This window comes from Haliotis cracherodii, unplaced genomic scaffold (assembly GCF_022045235.1).
Source record: "Haliotis cracherodii isolate W230 unplaced genomic scaffold, xgHalCrac1.p SCAF_3, whole genome shotgun sequence".
Taxonomy (NCBI): Eukaryota; Metazoa; Mollusca; class Gastropoda; order Lepetellida; family Haliotidae; genus Haliotis; species Haliotis cracherodii.
In genome coordinates, this window is record NW_027266286.1 from 71,688,589 (window position 1) to 71,707,167 (window position 18,579).

Sequence of the window (18,579 nt, forward strand, 5' to 3'; positions counted from 1 at the left end):
GGCAGCCTGTGTTATCAAATGTGGAAATCTTGCACTTCAGAGACAGAATTGTTTCTCTATCGTACTGAGTGTTTGTTGTTTGTTGTTTAACACTACACTCAGCAATATTCCAGCTATATGACAGCGGTCTGGGTAGTGAGTACTGGGACCTACTTTGTCCCCGAATCCCAGGGGATCTACCGTATTTGACGTAATAAGCACCAAGGGTGCTCTCAAAATTAGAAATTGGGGACTCTTAATAGAATATTATTTTGGTGAAAAAAATAGAGTTGAAAGACAAATTTCGTGGTTTATGCCAACAGCCTGAAATGTTTCATATATGACAGATATATTTTTCCAGAATTTAATTGCCCATAATTAAGGGTGCATATGACACACGAGTGCTCACTATACACGAATAAATAAATATTGTGTATATTGATCAATCGAAAGGAGTGCTAAATTGGGATTGTTCACTAGCCAATATATGAGCAAATATCGCTTATTATGGGCGCTTATTAGAGTGGGGCGCTTATTAGAGTCGAATACGGTATGTATGGAAAGAATTAAGAACAAAGCATAAGTCATCATCCTTACATTCTACATTATCTGGGAACTTGCGATGTATTTGTTTGTATGTCTCCAAGGCCTGCTGGTAATTGCCACTACGCCGGTGACAACTTGCAATCATCAGCTGCCACTTCACCTGGTTCGGCCTGTAGGATAGCAATAAGTACAATTATATATTATACACATCTTATATGGCTTCACAGGAGACATCACTTGGGTGAGATCAAGGGATATCTCTTTTGAGATATCACTATAATAAATTGCTACACAAAGACTAATGTGATGGTTACCATGACGACACAATCAAATGACATCACTTATCTAGCTGCCACTGAAGCTGTTTGTTTGTTTGTTTGTTTGTTTGTTGTTTTAACATCACACTCAGCAATGTTCCAGCTATATGACGGCGGTCTATAAATAATCAAGTTTGGACAAGACAATCCAGTGATTGACATCATGAGCATCGACCTACACAGTTGGGATACGATGACATACATCAACCAAGTCAGCAAGCCTGACCACCTGATCCTGTTAGCTGCCTCTTACGACAAGCATGGGTTGCTTGAAGACCTATTCTAACCCAAATCTACAATGGTTGCCACTGAAGCTGTACTATTTACACTGAACATTGGTTATTAATGTTTACAAACCGAAAAAGTTGGAAAAATGATTTTGGAAAACAAATAAAATAAAGACGAAATTTGTTCCGGAAATATAAAAAATAGAATATCACTTGAATAGCCGTAATCTTGCAGATCTTAAATGCGCAAAGGGATTTCATTTCCCTTTTTTATTAAAATTGACAAACTTTGCTGATGGCTTTGCTTATTTGCCATTTTAGGGTCTTTGTAATGTTTTGAGTCAATGGCATACAGACACTGATATTTCTGTACATCAAGAATCAATAATTCTTCATTTATTTGTGATTTTGGCATTGTTATTTCTTCAAGAAAGACTATTAGACTATTTGTCAAAAACATGTCACTTTTCACCGGAAATGACATCATAAAATGGGGATTTCCCAAAGCGTCGGGGCAGAAAGAAGTAAAAATCGCTTCTTGGCGATTCAAAATAGTTACTGCTGTTGCTTATTAAAGGTTGATTATCTTCAAACGACTAGAGGGATTATTTAAATGCCGACATGCAGAGCTGTGCTGCCAACTCGCCAGTTTAGTGTGAGGAGGGTTTAAGTGTCAGTTAGGTTTGATTTGAATAGAATGTCAGTTTACGGCGTGCCAGCTTAATGAGGGGAAAGCCCCGACTGACAAAAGTCTTAGGCTTTCACCACTTTGGTGATCTCACATGGTGGAATATGGTGCTGACAAACCAAGGATCATAATCAGAACAACACGGAAATTCTAATGTGATCAATGGATCCTGATACAGCCTAGCAAAGCAACTCAGTACAGCAAATAATGGCGCCTCTGTTCACCTCGGCCACCCTCAGTAGTTGGATGGCTTGTAGCGTTGATTTGGTTGGTTTTGTTGTTTTACGCCGCACTCAGCAATATTCCAGCTATATGACTGCGGTCTGTAAATAATCGAGTCTGGACCAGAAAATGCAGTGATTAATATCATGAGCATTGATCCACACAATTGGGATCGATGACATGCATCAACCAAGTCAGCGAGCCTGACCACCCATTCCCGTTAGTCGCCTTTAACAGCAAGCATAGTCACCTTTTACGGCAAGCATGGGTTGCTGAAGACCTATTCTACCCCGTAATCTTCACGGTTAGGCTTGTAGTGATACTGGTTACAGGAAGATGATAGTATTCACAGATGACTACGTACTGTACAATAGCTGCTCTCTCGAAGTAGTGTATGGCCTTCTCACAGAACTGGGAGTCAATGTAGTAGGCCCCCAGCCACTCGATGACGGGGATGTTGGACGGGTCATGGCGGTAGGACTGTAAACATCAATGGATCAAAGAGATACTGACAGTGATGAGTCTGTTGACACAAAATCACCTTCATCCTCATTGTGATCGGTCAATACGACAACCATGTGTGCTGGAAACATATTCACATACTTTCATGTATTGTACAAAATACACTTTCTGACTTTACAAGCAACACGTTCAAGGGAGGTAACTCACATCAGTCATCTTATCAACACAAGCTCCTCACAGCGATAGCTCGTTAGTGGAGCTCTCTATGCTGTCACTGCCACCAGTCAAAGCTCCCAAACAATGATAGGTGGCTACAACCATGCTTGGAGTTGAACTCGCAACTGACTGACTGTTTTGTTTACAAACAAGTGATGACTGTTGTCGAATGATCTTACCACAGCTTAAGTATATTCATTGTTTGTTAATTTCAATTTCTATTTCATTTCAACTATCATGCAATTAGCATAGTAAGAATGTGAGGGGAAATTGAGTGATTTTCCGTTCATCTGCAATCTCGAACCAATCTGATCAAACAAACAAAAAGTTAAATTCATCTGGGAAATATGGTCAGTCATAAACCTTTTCAAAATTCGCTGTCATTCCCAAAGACATAAACGAAAGTATAAACATTACTACATTTGGAGTTAGAGGGTAAATTTTAAGATTCTAACGGCAGAGTTGTTACCGAGAGTGGTGTCACACACTGGGAAGGAGATTGATATCAAAACTTTCAAGGGAGGTTACTCACATCATAGTAGTACTGGAAAGCCTGTGACTTGTCCCCTTCGTTGTCATACAGTTCCCCCATCCTGGCGAGGATGCTGGAGTCGGACGGTGTCACCCCTAGCAACTGCATGAACCTGGCACAGACATGTGTTGAGTATCAATGCTACCGCACCAGTTATATGTCCTATTGGGGTGCTCCCTAGTCAGTAGAGCTGCAGTTATATCTAAGGCCTTTTATAGTCAGTAGGCAGTAATAATTTACCAAGTCAAATCAACACAAATTGTTTTTTAGATCTTTTCTATATCTTATCAACAAATAATGGACGACAGCAATGTTTATTCTGCTTCGTTTCTATTAAACCTATTTCTGTTTCTTTACCCAGTTTGGAAGGACCACTGTGTCATAGCTATTTATAACAATACAGTGCATAAGCTTAGTCGAACCAAGAACAAGTCACTTCGACTTATATAACAAGAAGTCAATTCTTAACTAAAACTACCGATAAGCAGTATTTCATCATCATTTTCACATGAAATGTTCACAGTAACATTCATACTGAACTAATGCTTACTGCAATGTATTTAAGTTGTCTTATGCTCATCACTAACATCCATCAGGACTCTCAGTTATTGCATTAGATAAGTTGTAGCAGGATCACGGGGGGTACATGGGGTTTTATGCGTCCTCAGTTAGGTTATATACCGCGAGCCTCAGGATGCATAAAACCCTGTGTACCCCTTGTGATCCTGCTAAAACAACTTTATCTTACAAACATGTTTTAATATGACATTGTAATAGAATTAAAACGAGATCAAAATTGATAGAAAACAGCTGTTCGATTGAGCTGAGGTTAGCTCATGTGACTTTCATTGACTCGTAAAAAGCAATCGGCTTTTTTGCTTTGAAGCAGGGTATTAGGCATTTACTCTGCCTCTCAGAATTCCACGTGCAGCCTGTATTGCTGGTGGCGGGGTATAAGGGATTTATTCCCCTGCTGAGAAATTTATCACCCTCCAAGGCGGGATACAGAGTATTTTATCAAGATCACGTTGACCAATCAGATCTCATCATTCTGACATGGAGGTATGATAATGAAATATATATGTTCGTGTATCTTTTCTGCATGGGATGTTTGAAACAGTTTGATGTAACATTATAGGTTCATATGATTCAAAAACTTCAGACGGTAAGGGAGGTAACTCACCATTCAGTTGCTTGAGCTGAGTCATCAAGTTGGTCATGTCTAGGTCATGGTTAAGGATGATCAGTGTTCAGAGATCCAGCAAAACAATCACAGGCTGAGGTTATCTAACTCTATGTCCTTAAAGAATCAATTTTGCTCAAGTGTCTAACAGCTTTGACTCAATGTGTTGCTTAATGTCGCACTCAGAAATATTTCAGCTATATGACGACGGTCTGCAAATAATCGATTCTGGACCAGACAATCCAGAGATGGACCTCATGAGCATTGATCTATACAGTTGGGACACAATGACATGCATCAACCAAGTCAGTGTAAAGCCTGCCCACTAGATCCTTTATTCGCCTCTTTTGACAAACATGGGTTGATGAAGGCACATTGTAACCCAGCTCAACACAGGGAGAGACAAGCATGGGTTGAAGACTAATTCCAATCAGGACCTTCATAGGCGATGTGAGGTTATGAGGCAGGGATACATGTCGGCAATCTGGTACATGACCTGCGGACTGTTGCGCAGGATGGCGTGCAGCTTGTAGAAGCAGTCCAGGGCATCCTCCAGTCGTCCGAGGCGCTTGTTACTCAGACCTGGCAGCAGGGAGAAATCAAATCTCTCACAGAATTGTCAAATGTAACACATTGTAGCATACCTCAGTGTGTGTGCATGTGAGTGCGCGTGCGTGTGTGTGTGCATGCATGCATGGGTGTAAATTGGAAGAGTGTGCAAGTCTCAGCACAATTCCAGCTATATGATGGTGGCCTGTAACTAATCTAGACAATCCAGTGATCGTTCAGTTGAGCAATGATCAACCCACAGCGGCACCATCTGCCCTTGCAAAGTAATCTATCGCTATCCCAGCTACGGCTGCTTGCATCATGTATTTTAAATAAGGATATAGTTTTCACATTAATGCAAAAAGTCTCCACAATATCAGGGAATATTAGTGTATGGTTTCATGTCAATCTCTTGAACACAACTGTACACTGAGACCCCAATCCTGCTGTATGGAACGGTGCCTCTATTTTTTTTTATCCTTCATAAAAATAACACAGAAAGATCAGAACATCTGATACTCAATAATGTCTCACCTAGATTATACAGGGCCTCAACACAAGACGAATCGTTGGACAACGCCTCTTTGTAGAACTCTCTCGCCTTCTCGTAGTCTCGCTTGGCAAACAGCACATTGCCCTTGTTTACCAGAGCTACAACATACAGGAGGCAATGATAGGTGCAGCAGATCCTGGCACACTAAGGGAGGCAACTCTTCACCATAATTAAAATGCATAAGATTACCCATGTCTTCCAATGACAGAGTAGTGAACAAGTGAGGAAGTAAGACCAGTCTAAAAGATGGAGTCAAGTATCTTTCTGACACAACTGGAACTATTTCAGAAATTTTGTGCCAATTTTCTTTACAGTATTAACAAAATCATCCAATACTGCAGTATCAAAAGGGATTTAATAATGGTCATCACACCCAAAGTTCTTCTAAAGTTACATCAAACTGATTTATATACTGATAAGAACAAAGCAATTGCAGTTGTTCTAATATCTACAAACCTGCAGGGTTGTATCTGTCTGCTGTCATGGCAACCTCAGCGTACTTATCAGCTTGGGCTAAATCAGTCTCCTGGAAACAGGAAAAAATACTAAACATGTAAACCAATATAAAAAGCTTCTGATAGGTGGCAAGAATCATCAGAAATAGTAATCAAAGGTAAATGTTGCTTTTCGCTGCACGTCTATTAGAAACATTTACACCTACTGTCCAAATTTATGTACATTTTGCATGAAGTCATGAAACACTGAAATCATCAAAAAATGTATTCATTCAAGTTGAGACAAGTACTGATTCTGTGTATCATGGACCAAGTCAAAGACTCAATAACATTTTCACTATTACACCAAAAGTTACTTCTACAGAAAACTACATGCATCAAAGAGAATGTGGGGTGGCATTTCCAATATAGCTGTGCTGTGGAGAACTGGAGAACTGTGACATATGTAAGTTATACAGAGGCAAGGTCAAGAGTTTTGGTAGAGAGGAATAGGAGAGTCAGCTTAAAACTCTTTCAGCAATATTCCAGCCAAATCAAGGCAGGACACCAAGATTGGTCTCCACACACTTCAGCCCTGAAGGTACTGATGGTTTGGGTTGTGACAAGCCAATGCTTTTATCACTGACATCTTCCCGAGGCAAAGATGTCAACTGACTATGAAAGACTAGTTTCCACCCTTGCTGAACTAGACAGGAATTTCTGGGCTCGATTGTAGCACCACCAGTGGCTATTACATGTTATGTCCCTTCTATGTTGCTCCTATTGACCAATCTGATTCCACCTCTCGTATAACTTGCATTTGCTTCAAACAAAATGGCAGCGGCCAGTCAATACGATCTCATCGATAATCAAAATCTATATTGTAATCAAAAGGGTCTTATCAAATCACGTGAGCACCTTGATTAAAACATCTGGAAAATATCTGTTGATGCCGAGCTTGCAGTACACATGTTTTGCAAATCCTGCAATCAACCGAAATCTGCACGGCAGCTTAAGAACTGGATGTCAATTTTGTTACGCAATTTTCATTGGACTATGCATAGACTCGTTAGTCAAGTCAAAACAAAACTCCATAATTCCAGCCTACATTTTGATGCGATACATCTCTCATGTGGGCGGTTGTGATACATTACACAATGGAATACATGAAAAATCAACACTAGTCATTCTACATTTTCTAAGAGACTTATTGCATCCTAAAAGGAAAAGAATAGTAGGTCGAAGACCTCTTGTACAACCTGGCAGAAAATAGTATTTCACAATTAATTTCATACAATTTAACATCCTTATTTTGTATTGTATTGTATTGTATTGTATATTTGTGTATTGTATTGTATGTGTATGTGTATGTGTATGTGTATTGTATTGTATTGTATTGTATGTGTATTGTATTGTATTGTATGTGTATTGTATTGTATTGTATTGTATTGTATGTGTATTGTATGTGTATTGTATTGTATTGTATTGTATTGTATTGTATGTGTATTGTATTGTATTGTATTGTATTGTATTGTATTGTATTGTATTGTATTGTATTGTATGTGTATTGTATTGTATTGTATTGTATTGTATTGTATTGATACATGACCTCACGATATGATACTCTATTGTCCACACGAGTGTTGTGGTGCGCCGAACGTTTGGTAAATTATTACATGAGTAATCAGATGCTATATAAATTAATCTAAATATGGCTTTGTATACATACGATCAGCTAATACTTTTACGCTGTTATAATATTGAATGAAAATAGTTCCTGTATCTACCACTAGGTGGACAGAACAATATCACTACTGCTACATGTGATGGAAACCAAAACGGAAAATAAACCATGCATACACTGTGATGACCACACATTTAGTGAGGGAGCTTGAGCAAATGTGTTAGTTTGGTTACCAAACCAGGATAAAGGAATAGAACAGAAGCTGTTGCTAGGACAATAGTATTGTCACTGAAGTCATTTTTTTTACCATTTTCTTAAAAATCTAAAACACTTGGCACTTGCCTATCGGGCAAATAGTCAACACAAATTTGTCCACCAGGGCGTGTTACACACAGCGACCACAGGTGACTTGGTTAAGTGATGCATGGATTGTTGATCCCAATATCAATCACTGGATTGCCTGGTCCAGATTTGATTATTTACAAGCCGCTGTCACATAGCTGAAATATTGCTGAGTGCAACGTTAAAACACACAATTACACACACACACACACACACACACACACACACACACACACACACACACACAGAGGCGCGCACACACACACACACACACACACACACACACACACACACACACACACACACACACACACACACACACACACACACACACACACACACACACAGGCACGCGCACACAGGCACGCACACAGGCACGCACACACACACACACTGACACACACACACACTGACACAAACACACTGACGCACAAACACGCACACAAACACACACATGCACACAAACACACTTACATACACACACACTCTGACACACTAATGCGCACACTAACATATACACCGACACTAATACACACTGCAATCACCAGATTCACCACTTACAATTAGGTAATAGCAAACAAAAAGAGATTTTCATCATCAACTATAATACTTGGGGGAAAGAGGATGAAGAGAGGAAACGTTAACACCCAGAACTTAAAACTATACAAGGAAGCATTGCAGCTAGTAAGCTGAAGATCTGCAGAGCAAAATACGATGAGATACATGGAATGTCAGTATACCTCCTTGTGCTGGCACATGCAAGGAAAAACATGGGCATGAGAGAATCATCAAATAAATGTCTGCAATTCACAAATCAACTATGCCTTTTCTTTAAAATTGTGATGCATTGATCAGGCATGACAAGGTGAAACCTGTGACTCTTCCAGGTAGGAATTGAATCAAATAAAAAATAAACTGTGGTTAGTGACCTAGAGACATTCAAAAGTGAAAACGATTTTTTAAATAATGTTCATTATCTTACCATTATCTTCATTATCATTTTTATTGTAATTTCTCCTTTATTTATGCTCATGGAAACAAGTAAGGGAACAGCTTAAAAGGCAAATGTAATGGTAATGTTGTGAATATGCCAGATACTACCATTCAACCAATGGTTGGTAGGAAGCATTTACATTACCAACAACACAGAACATTCTGCAATATTGTGTTCCCTTACCATTTTCTATCAGCGCCATTTGGATTCAGTTGTTACATTCAAATTCCTAATATTTGTTCAAGTCACAGTCCAATTACTGGAATGATTGCAAGAAAATCTTACTACGAAACACTTGTGAAAGAGATTACTTAAAGTTGGACATCCGTACGAGTCATTACAAAATTGATGTCACAGTTGGCTTCTCAAGTGGTACAAGGTCAATCAAACCCACATGATCTGTGTCTCCCTTAGTTTGAGGTCAACTTACCAGGAAGTACAGGAAGGACAGATTGGTGGCAGCTGTACTGGCGACCTTGGAGTCCTTCTTCTCAAACGACTTGAGGGTCTCAATTGCCTGGAAATATAAGAGATGTAGCTCCATGATACGGAGACAAGTGGAAGGACAAAATACTCATTTTCTGAGAAAATACTCATTTACAAGTATAGATAATAAGCATTAAGTCAATTTGAAATCAGTTATCCCACAAGGGAAAAAAGAGGACAAACACAGATTTGATATTTTATTATCATAAACTCTTTAAAATCATACTGATCTAGGTTGTACATATATGTATATATTTCCCCCACTCTGATGTGAACATGGTCCTCTACTTTGTAACCATGGTAACAGGAGGCAGCTGCTCATTTTGGTACAGCAGACTTATTTTACACACCGCAATCAGCACAACAGATGTGCAATAACACACTATCCAATCTCAATAAAACCATATCTTAGTGCTCGCAACCACTACACAAAAGAATTGAGGACATCCCATAATAGGTCACATCAGAACATCCTAGCACAAACTTTGACCAAGCAATGAAATGACTAACAGAAATTGACATCAGCCAATCAGAAATACTTTCTTGCACTTTACGGCATTAGTTTCAGAATAGTGATAGCAGATTACTCTTCAAAAAATATTCTGATAAATTTCCCCAATAAAATAACTGAAAATCAAAGAAAAGTAAATTCTGGAATGTCTAAAAGATGGCTGAGGGCTTTACAAAATTTCTTCCATTTCAAATGTTTATCACATGGTGGTGAGAGACAGACAATGTCTAGCATTCGGAATGCCCTATGTTAACCTTTTCAAGGTTGCATGATTTAAAAACTCATTCAGACTTTCACTTTCGTGATCCCATAAGCAACGCTCTGATCGGTCTGATGAAAAGTTTTCCTCAGATCTTTGTGTCGCGGGATCACGCACTAAGATCTGATTTAATGAAGCGTGACACACTACATTGCAATCAGCATGGTCCAAGTGTAACAACAGCTCACACGACAATGCGGGATATCACATCAACCTGGTTCTCAGTATTACAATGTATATGTGATCGTGTGCATGCGCCGTAGGTGGCTGTAGGTACCTGTTGAAAGTCCTTCTGTTTGAGGAACATGATAGCCTTGTCAATCTCCAGATCATGGGAAAGGTCGATGTACTGCGAGTTCTTCACTTGTTCGATACACCTGAACAGTACAAGATACAATCTGAACATAAGATTTCCAAGGTGTAAATTTACACTTTAGTCATTGAAGTAGCCAATTCTATAAGACTAATTTGTTTTTAACGCCACACTCAGCAATATTCCAGCTATATGACAGCTTGTAAATGATCGAGTCTGGACCAGAACAACCAAGTCACCGATCCTGACAACCTTATGACCAGCATAAGTTAGTGGGGACCAATTCCAACTCGGAATGCCCATGGGGATCGACTCACATGAATAACTGAAGGGGGGTCCAAGTCTGAAGTTCCAAGGACTGGATTAACAACTTCATATAATGGCGAAACTCTGATGCCATAAACTACTGATAATATGAGATGGTCATTTCCTCATCATAGATTGAAGACTGTGAGCACATTATCGGAAATGGCAGTCTGAACATGCAAGGGAAAGTATTACTTTTGCTTCTTTGTTTGTTGTTTTACGCCGCACTCAGCAATATTCCAGCCATATGACAGCGGTCTGTAAATAATCCAGTCTGGACCAGACAATCCAGTGATTGACATCATGAACATCAATCCACGCAATTAAGATACAATGACACGCATCAAACAAGTCAGCGAGCCTGACCACCCAATCCTGTTAGTCGCCTCTAACGACAAGCACAGTCGCCTTTAATGGCAAGCGTGGGTTGCTGAAGACCTATTCTTCCCTGGATCCTCACGGGACAAAAATATTACTATAACAAGCAGGAAGTTGCCATTGCTTACCAGTCATATCCAATAGAAAAGGTGGCCTCTATAGCGGGGGAGATAATCTTAGCTGCTGTCTTGATGCACCGCTCCGCCTCATACTTCCTGCACAACAACAACATTATTTCCTGCATACAAGCACACACAGACTACAGGGGAATCAAGTACCTTAAGTCACAAGTAAGAATGTGTTGCAAATATGCATGTGTTTCAAGGTCTTGAAAAGAAGAAATGAATATCTATCATTGACAAGACTATGGTCAATAGTGTGAGCATCAACAGCTGGGAATGATCATTGTAATGACAAACACTATCATAGCCATCAATTGGTGTTCCTAATGGTAAAAGAGTGAGTTGTGGTAAACACTGCTTTGAACTTTATTTCAGATAAATCTTGGCAAGTGAACAAAGTGATGTAGACTGAATATATTTGAGGAAACATATTTCACCAAGAGCATGGCACACATGCTCTTGCAAGAGCAATACAGCATATATCTAGTACTATCTAGACTTACTTTTCCCTCTCTATCTGCCGCAGAGCGTCATTCTTGATCACTTCCAGCACCAGGTTGTACTGCTTGTCATCCTGTTGAAAAGGAAACAAATACATTTACAGACAGCATTACATAGGCAGAACTCATAGTAACAGTAAACTCACTGACACTAGCGGTTAAACCAGTTCCATTTTGTTAGGCCACTGTAACAATACACTTCACTTAGTAGTTTACAAAATATGCCCTTTACAAGGAACTCAGAATTTAGAGTAAATAAAAAAAAAACATTACAAAAATTAATTAAAAATAAAACCTAATAAATAATTATCCCTGAGAGATGGCACGAAGTCATTGTTCTGATACATCTCAGATAGGCAATGTCACACAAACATGATCAGAAAGAAAGATGGAACCATTATCCTGTCTGGCGCTCGGCATTATGGGAACGAAAAAGGACATGTCAGCTAGAGTCACTATACTGTGTCCGAGTGGGGTATCCATATTACACTGCAGCATGGTATCTCAGTGGGCTAAAACAAGGACTGGTCGGCTCGGAGTCAGTATGCTGTGTCTGAGTGGGGTATCCATATTACCCTGCACCATGGTATCTCAGTGGGCTAGCGCTTTAAAACTGGCATAACATCGGACAAGTACAAGCAGCTACATACACACAAGTGTATATATATATAAGTGCAACAATTTTGAATGCAACAATACACCCCTTTACAAATCACCTCACCAAAAGCAAGATTTGCCAAGAAAGACAATTCACAAGTTCTGAGATTAATGCCATAAACATGATAATATCTCCAACTTCTGAATCATGAAAACTATTACATTGTGGAGTCAGCATGAGGTAACTGAATCAGGATATTTCTGAAACGAACAGGAATCTCCATCCTGTTCAAGCAACACCACATTCAACTCATCCTGTTAAACCAAACACCACATTCATCTCATCCTGTTAAACCAAAAACCACATTCATCTCATCCTATTAAACCAAACACCACATTCATCTCATCCTGTTAAACCAAACATCACATTCATCTCATCCTGTTAAACCAAACTCCCCATTTATCTCATCCTGTTTAACCAAACACCACATTCATCTCATCCTGTTAAACCAAACACCACATTTATTCCATCCTGTTTAACCAAACACTACATTTATCTCATCCTGAAAAACCAAACATCACATTAATCTCATCCTGTTTAACCAAACACCACATTAATCTCATCCTGTTTAACCAAACTCCACATTCATCTCATCCTGTTAAACCGAACTCCCCATTTATCTCATCCTGTTTAACCAAACACCACATTAATCTCATCCTGTTTAACCAAACACCACATTCATCTCATCCTGTTAAATTGAACTCCCCATAGATCTCATCCTGTTTAACCAAACACCACATTCATCTCATCCTATTAAACCGAACTCCCTATTTATCTCATCCTGTTTAACCAAACACCACATTCATCTCATCCTGTTTAACCAAACACCACATTCATCTCATCCTATTAAACCGAACTCCCTATTTATCTCATCCTGTTTAACCAAACACCACATTTATCTCATCCTATTAAACCGAACTTCCTATTTATCTCATCCTGTTTAATCAAACACCACATTTATCACATCCTGTTTAACCAAACACCACATTTATCTCATCTTGTGAATGCACTACACGGGAACATTTTCTCCTTTAGATACAAACATGACTGGATCAGACAGTGTGCAAGCTGTCTCACAGCCTGTAAGCTCTATACAGCACATGACAGCAGTACATACCCCATGAGGTAGGTATTTATCTTCATCATCTATCTTCAGATCCACTGTAAGGAGCTTCTGAAATGCCCGCCTCATCTTGTCGCGATCCCCCAGCGCGAAGTAGCACAGAATTAGATTGAAGCCAGTCTTGAATGTGGGGGACTCAGACATGATATGTTCAAACGATGTGATTGCGTCGTTGTACTGGCCCATCTTCACAAACACGATGCCGATGTTCTGCATAATGTTGGTTCTGGAACGACATGAAATAAACAAAAGATACATTCTCCATATTGACATCGCTCCATGGCCACGACTTCAGCATTCATTAAACCAAACCTGTCATTTGAAATACTTTTCGTCTTAACATAGATATTATCAGCTGTGGTAACAGGATCAAAAGAAATATTACTAGCACCCAAATTTGAAGACTTCGCTATACAAGTATGCACTGACTGAAATCGAGCATCAGGAAAAGACTCCTTACCAAGTAAGCTTTCATAAAAACTTAACAGGCACAAAAAGCTACATGGACCCATGTAACATGCTGTTTCATAAGCTGATACTCTTTACTGGACAACAAGGGATGTAGTGTGGGCTGATGAGAACCATGTAGGTTGGTCAACCCACAAACATCATTGAAAAGCTTACACTTGAGCTTAACCCTAGAACGTCTGATTAACATAAAGTGTCACCTTTTGCTGACTGTAAGCTAGCCTTTGGACAATTAGATGATTAGCATGATTAGACTCTGATCAGCGAGTAGTATTTCATCCCCACTGTTAGCAACATTTAAGCTACATCACAGCGTGTACCCATGTGGGAATCAAACCCAGGTCTTCGGCGTGACAAGCAAACTCTTTAACCACTAGACTACCCCACCGCCTCCTGAGAATATCAAAGCAATGTTTCAACTGTAATCATGGTAATTAGGGGTACTTGTATGACTATTGCCAAGTATTCTAAAACTACTCAGAAGATACAAGTTATCCCACTGCCTAACAAACACGATGTGTGGTACATACCTCATCTCCTTGTGAGTGTTGGGCACCTGGTCGAGAGCCATGCGATAGAACTTGATGGCTTTAGGGTAGTTCTTCTGACGGAAATATATATTCCCCATGTTGACCTTAAGCCGACCTATCAACAACAGATATATACCACATAACAATTCTGGGTAAAACAGCCCAAACTACATCAGCAATATCACTTATAAACAACATAGTACACAGCTGTAGGTGCTGCTTGTTACATCGATTACTGTATATATAAGATAGCTACATGATAAATCACAAAGAAAAAGAAAGAATGAAGCATTATTTATTTCATGATAAAACATTGTTCAATCATGATGTCATTTCTGAAGATTTGAACTTAATGATGTCATATATTGGACAACTTTATTTTTGAGAGGGTAGTGTCTAGTGAGTTGTTCCCCTTAGATGAAGCTGGGCAAAGCAGATAAACGTGATGACCAAACGATCGCATCCAAAAGCGGGAGAGACATGACAATCGGTAATGGGAGAAAAGGGACAGGTAATTGACGTGAGGATTGTGAGAATGTGCGGGAAATACCCACCTGTGCTTAAAATGGACTTGTCCAACCTTGCCAAGGTCAGATTCCATTGATGGAGTCATCATTATTTAAATACAGATAATATTTTGAAAGCTTGTACATTTTACCATCATCCTTAAAGAGGCTGTACATAATGTTGATATCTCATGTAAGAAATAAACGACTTGTTGTCGTCGTTTATCTTACAATAAAACACTGTTGGGAGGATAAACCACTTGGGGCTGTGCCCCTCATGGGTTATTCTCCCTGCAATAGATTTCACACAAAAATGAGCATTTCTGATTAAATGCAATGTTTTTATACTTACCTGACGCTATACCTACAGCACTGTATATATACTGTACATATACCGTTTTACTAGCTTTTAATGAGTATTTCAGATGATATTATTCCAGATAATGGCAAATTCAGTAAATGTTCTTCTTCAACATAGGATCATTATTACTAGAGGTGACTTTCTTCCAGGCACGTACCACTGTTCACATTACACACATCATACAGTACATACCATGTACCACTGTTCACATTACACCAATCATACAGTACATACCACGTACCACTGTTCACATTACACCAATCATACAGTACGTACCACTGTTCACATTACACCAATCATACAGTACATACCATGTACCACTGTTCACATTACACCAATCATACAGTACATACCACGTACCACTGTTCACATTACACCAATCATACAGTACGTACCACTGTTCACATTACACCAATCATACAGTACATACCACGTACCACTGTTCACATTACACCAATCATACAGTACATACCACGTACCACTGTTCGCATTACACCAATCATACAGTACAAACCACGTACCACTGTTCACATTACACCAATCATACAGTACATACCATGTACCACTGTTCACATTACACCAATCATACAGTACATACCATGTACCACTGTTCTCATTACTCCAATCATACAGTACATACCACGTACCACTGTTCACATTACACCAATCATACAGTACGTACCATGTACTACTGTTCACATTACACCAATCATACAGTACGTACCATGTACTACTGTTCACATTACACACATCATACAGTACATACCACGTACCACTGTTCACATTACACACATCATACAGTACATACCACGTACCACTGTTCACATTACACACATCATACAGTACATACCACGTACCACTGTTCACATTACACACATCATACAGTACATACCATGTACCACTGTTCACATTACACACATCATACAGTACATACCACGTACCACTGTTCACATTACACCAATCATACAGTACATACCACGTACCACTGTTCACATTACACACATCATACAGTACATACCATGTACCACTGTTCACATTACACACATCATACAGTACGTACCACGTACCACTGTTCACATTACACACATCATACAGTACATACCATGTACCACTGTTCACATGACACCAATCATACAGTACATACCACGTACCACTGTTCACATTACACCAATCATACAGTACGTACCACGTACCACTGTTCACATTACACACATCATACAGTACATACCATGTACCACTGTTCACATTACACCAATCATACAGTACATACCATGTACCACTGTTCACATTACACCAATCATACAGTACATACCACGTACCACTGTTCACATTACACCAATCATACAGTACGTACCATGTACTACTGTTCACATTACACCAATCATACAGTACGTACCATGTACTACTGTTCACATTACACCAATCATACAGTACATACCATGTACCACTGTTCACATTACACACATCATACAGTACATACCACGTACCACTGTTCACATTACACCAATCATACAGTACATACCATGTACTACTGTTCACATTACACACATCATACAGTACGTACCATGTACCACTGTTCACATTACACCAATCATACAGTACATACCACGTACCACTGTTCACATTACACACATCATACAGTACATACCATGTACCACTGTTCACATTACACCAATCATACAGTACATACCATGTACCACTGTTCACATTACACCAATCATACAGTACATACCACGTACCACTGTTCACATTACACCAATCATACAGTACATACCACGTACCACTGTTCACATTACACCAATCATACAGTACATACCACGTACCACTGTTCACATTACACACATCATACAGTACATACCATGTACCACTGTTCACATTACACCAACCATACAGTACATACCACGTACCACTGTTCACATTACACCAATCATACAGTACATACCACGTACCACTGTTCACATTACACACATCATACAGTACATACCATGTACCACTGTTCGCATTACACCAATCATACAGTACATACCATGTACCACTGTTCACATTACACACATCATACAGTACATACCATGTACCACTGTTCACATTACACACATCATACAGTACATACCACGTACCACTGTTCACATTACACACATCATACAGTACATACCACGTACCAATGTTCACATTACACACATCATACAGTACATACCACGTACCACTGTTCACATTACACACATCATACAGTACATACCATGTACCACTGTTCACATTACACACATCATACAGTACATACCACGTACCACTGTTCACATTACACACATCATACAGTACATACCATGTACCATTGTTCACATTACACACATCATACAGTACATACCATGTACCACTGTTCACATTACACACATCATACAGTACATACCATGTACCACTGTTCACATTACACACATCATACAGTACATACCATGTACCACTGTTCACATTACACCAATCATACAGTACATACCACGTACCACTGTTCACATTACACACATCATACAGTACATACCACGTACCACTGTTCACATTACACCAACCATACAGTACATACCAGCATTGCTGAACATCCTGTTTTTGACAATGACCTGGTAGGTATTGAGAGCCTCAGCAAACATCTCATTGGCTGCGTACTGGTTAGCTAGATTGAACAACACCTAGAACACAATCAACAAGTAGCATGAGCTCCTCAGAGACTATGTCGCCTACAGAATTGATGAGATAGGCATGCAACACTATTTGAACATAAAATTATTGAATTCAAACACTGTCAAAAAACACATCTGTTCAAAACTACATACACTGTTTAATGTGTACTGAGACTTGTGTCTAAGCACTTTTGGATAATGGCTCTGTGAAAAGAAGAACATGATGCTAATGATAACATCATCACATCATTCTGGGATCTGCATGTGTCAATGTGTGTCATGGCATCACGGACCCGTGTAGATTCCAGGGTAGAATAGATCTTCAGCAACCCATGCTTGCCGTAAAAGGTGACTATGTTTGTCGTAAGAGGCGACTAACGGGATCGGGTGGTCAGGCTCGCTGGCTTGTTTGATGCATGTCATCGATCCCAATTGCGTGGATCGATGCTCATGATATTAATCAC

The 18,579-nt window shown here is 39.4% G+C and overlaps 1 protein-coding gene across 1 annotated transcript in view; it reads right to left on the reverse strand.

Moving 5' to 3' along the window:
- LOC139474350 (intraflagellar transport protein 88 homolog) overlaps positions 1-18,579 on the reverse strand; it is a 28,240-nt gene that overhangs the window by 3,065 nt on the left and 6,596 nt on the right. The window contains exons 8-21 of the mRNA XM_071257332.1: positions 18,022-18,124; positions 14,583-14,697; positions 13,579-13,810; positions 11,807-11,877; positions 11,310-11,396; positions 10,462-10,561; positions 9,359-9,445; positions 5,931-6,000; positions 5,456-5,572; positions 4,846-4,954; positions 4,373-4,411; positions 3,190-3,301; positions 2,344-2,459; positions 577-695 (exon numbers count right to left, since the gene is read on the reverse strand). Of these exons, the coding sequence (XP_071113433.1) occupies positions 577-695; positions 2,344-2,459; positions 3,190-3,301; positions 4,373-4,411; positions 4,846-4,954; positions 5,456-5,572; positions 5,931-6,000; positions 9,359-9,445; positions 10,462-10,561; positions 11,310-11,396; positions 11,807-11,877; positions 13,579-13,810; positions 14,583-14,697; positions 18,022-18,124 (1,477 nt within the window). The remainder of the gene's footprint in view (positions 1-576; positions 696-2,343; positions 2,460-3,189; positions 3,302-4,372; positions 4,412-4,845; positions 4,955-5,455; positions 5,573-5,930; positions 6,001-9,358; positions 9,446-10,461; positions 10,562-11,309; positions 11,397-11,806; positions 11,878-13,578; positions 13,811-14,582; positions 14,698-18,021; positions 18,125-18,579) is intronic.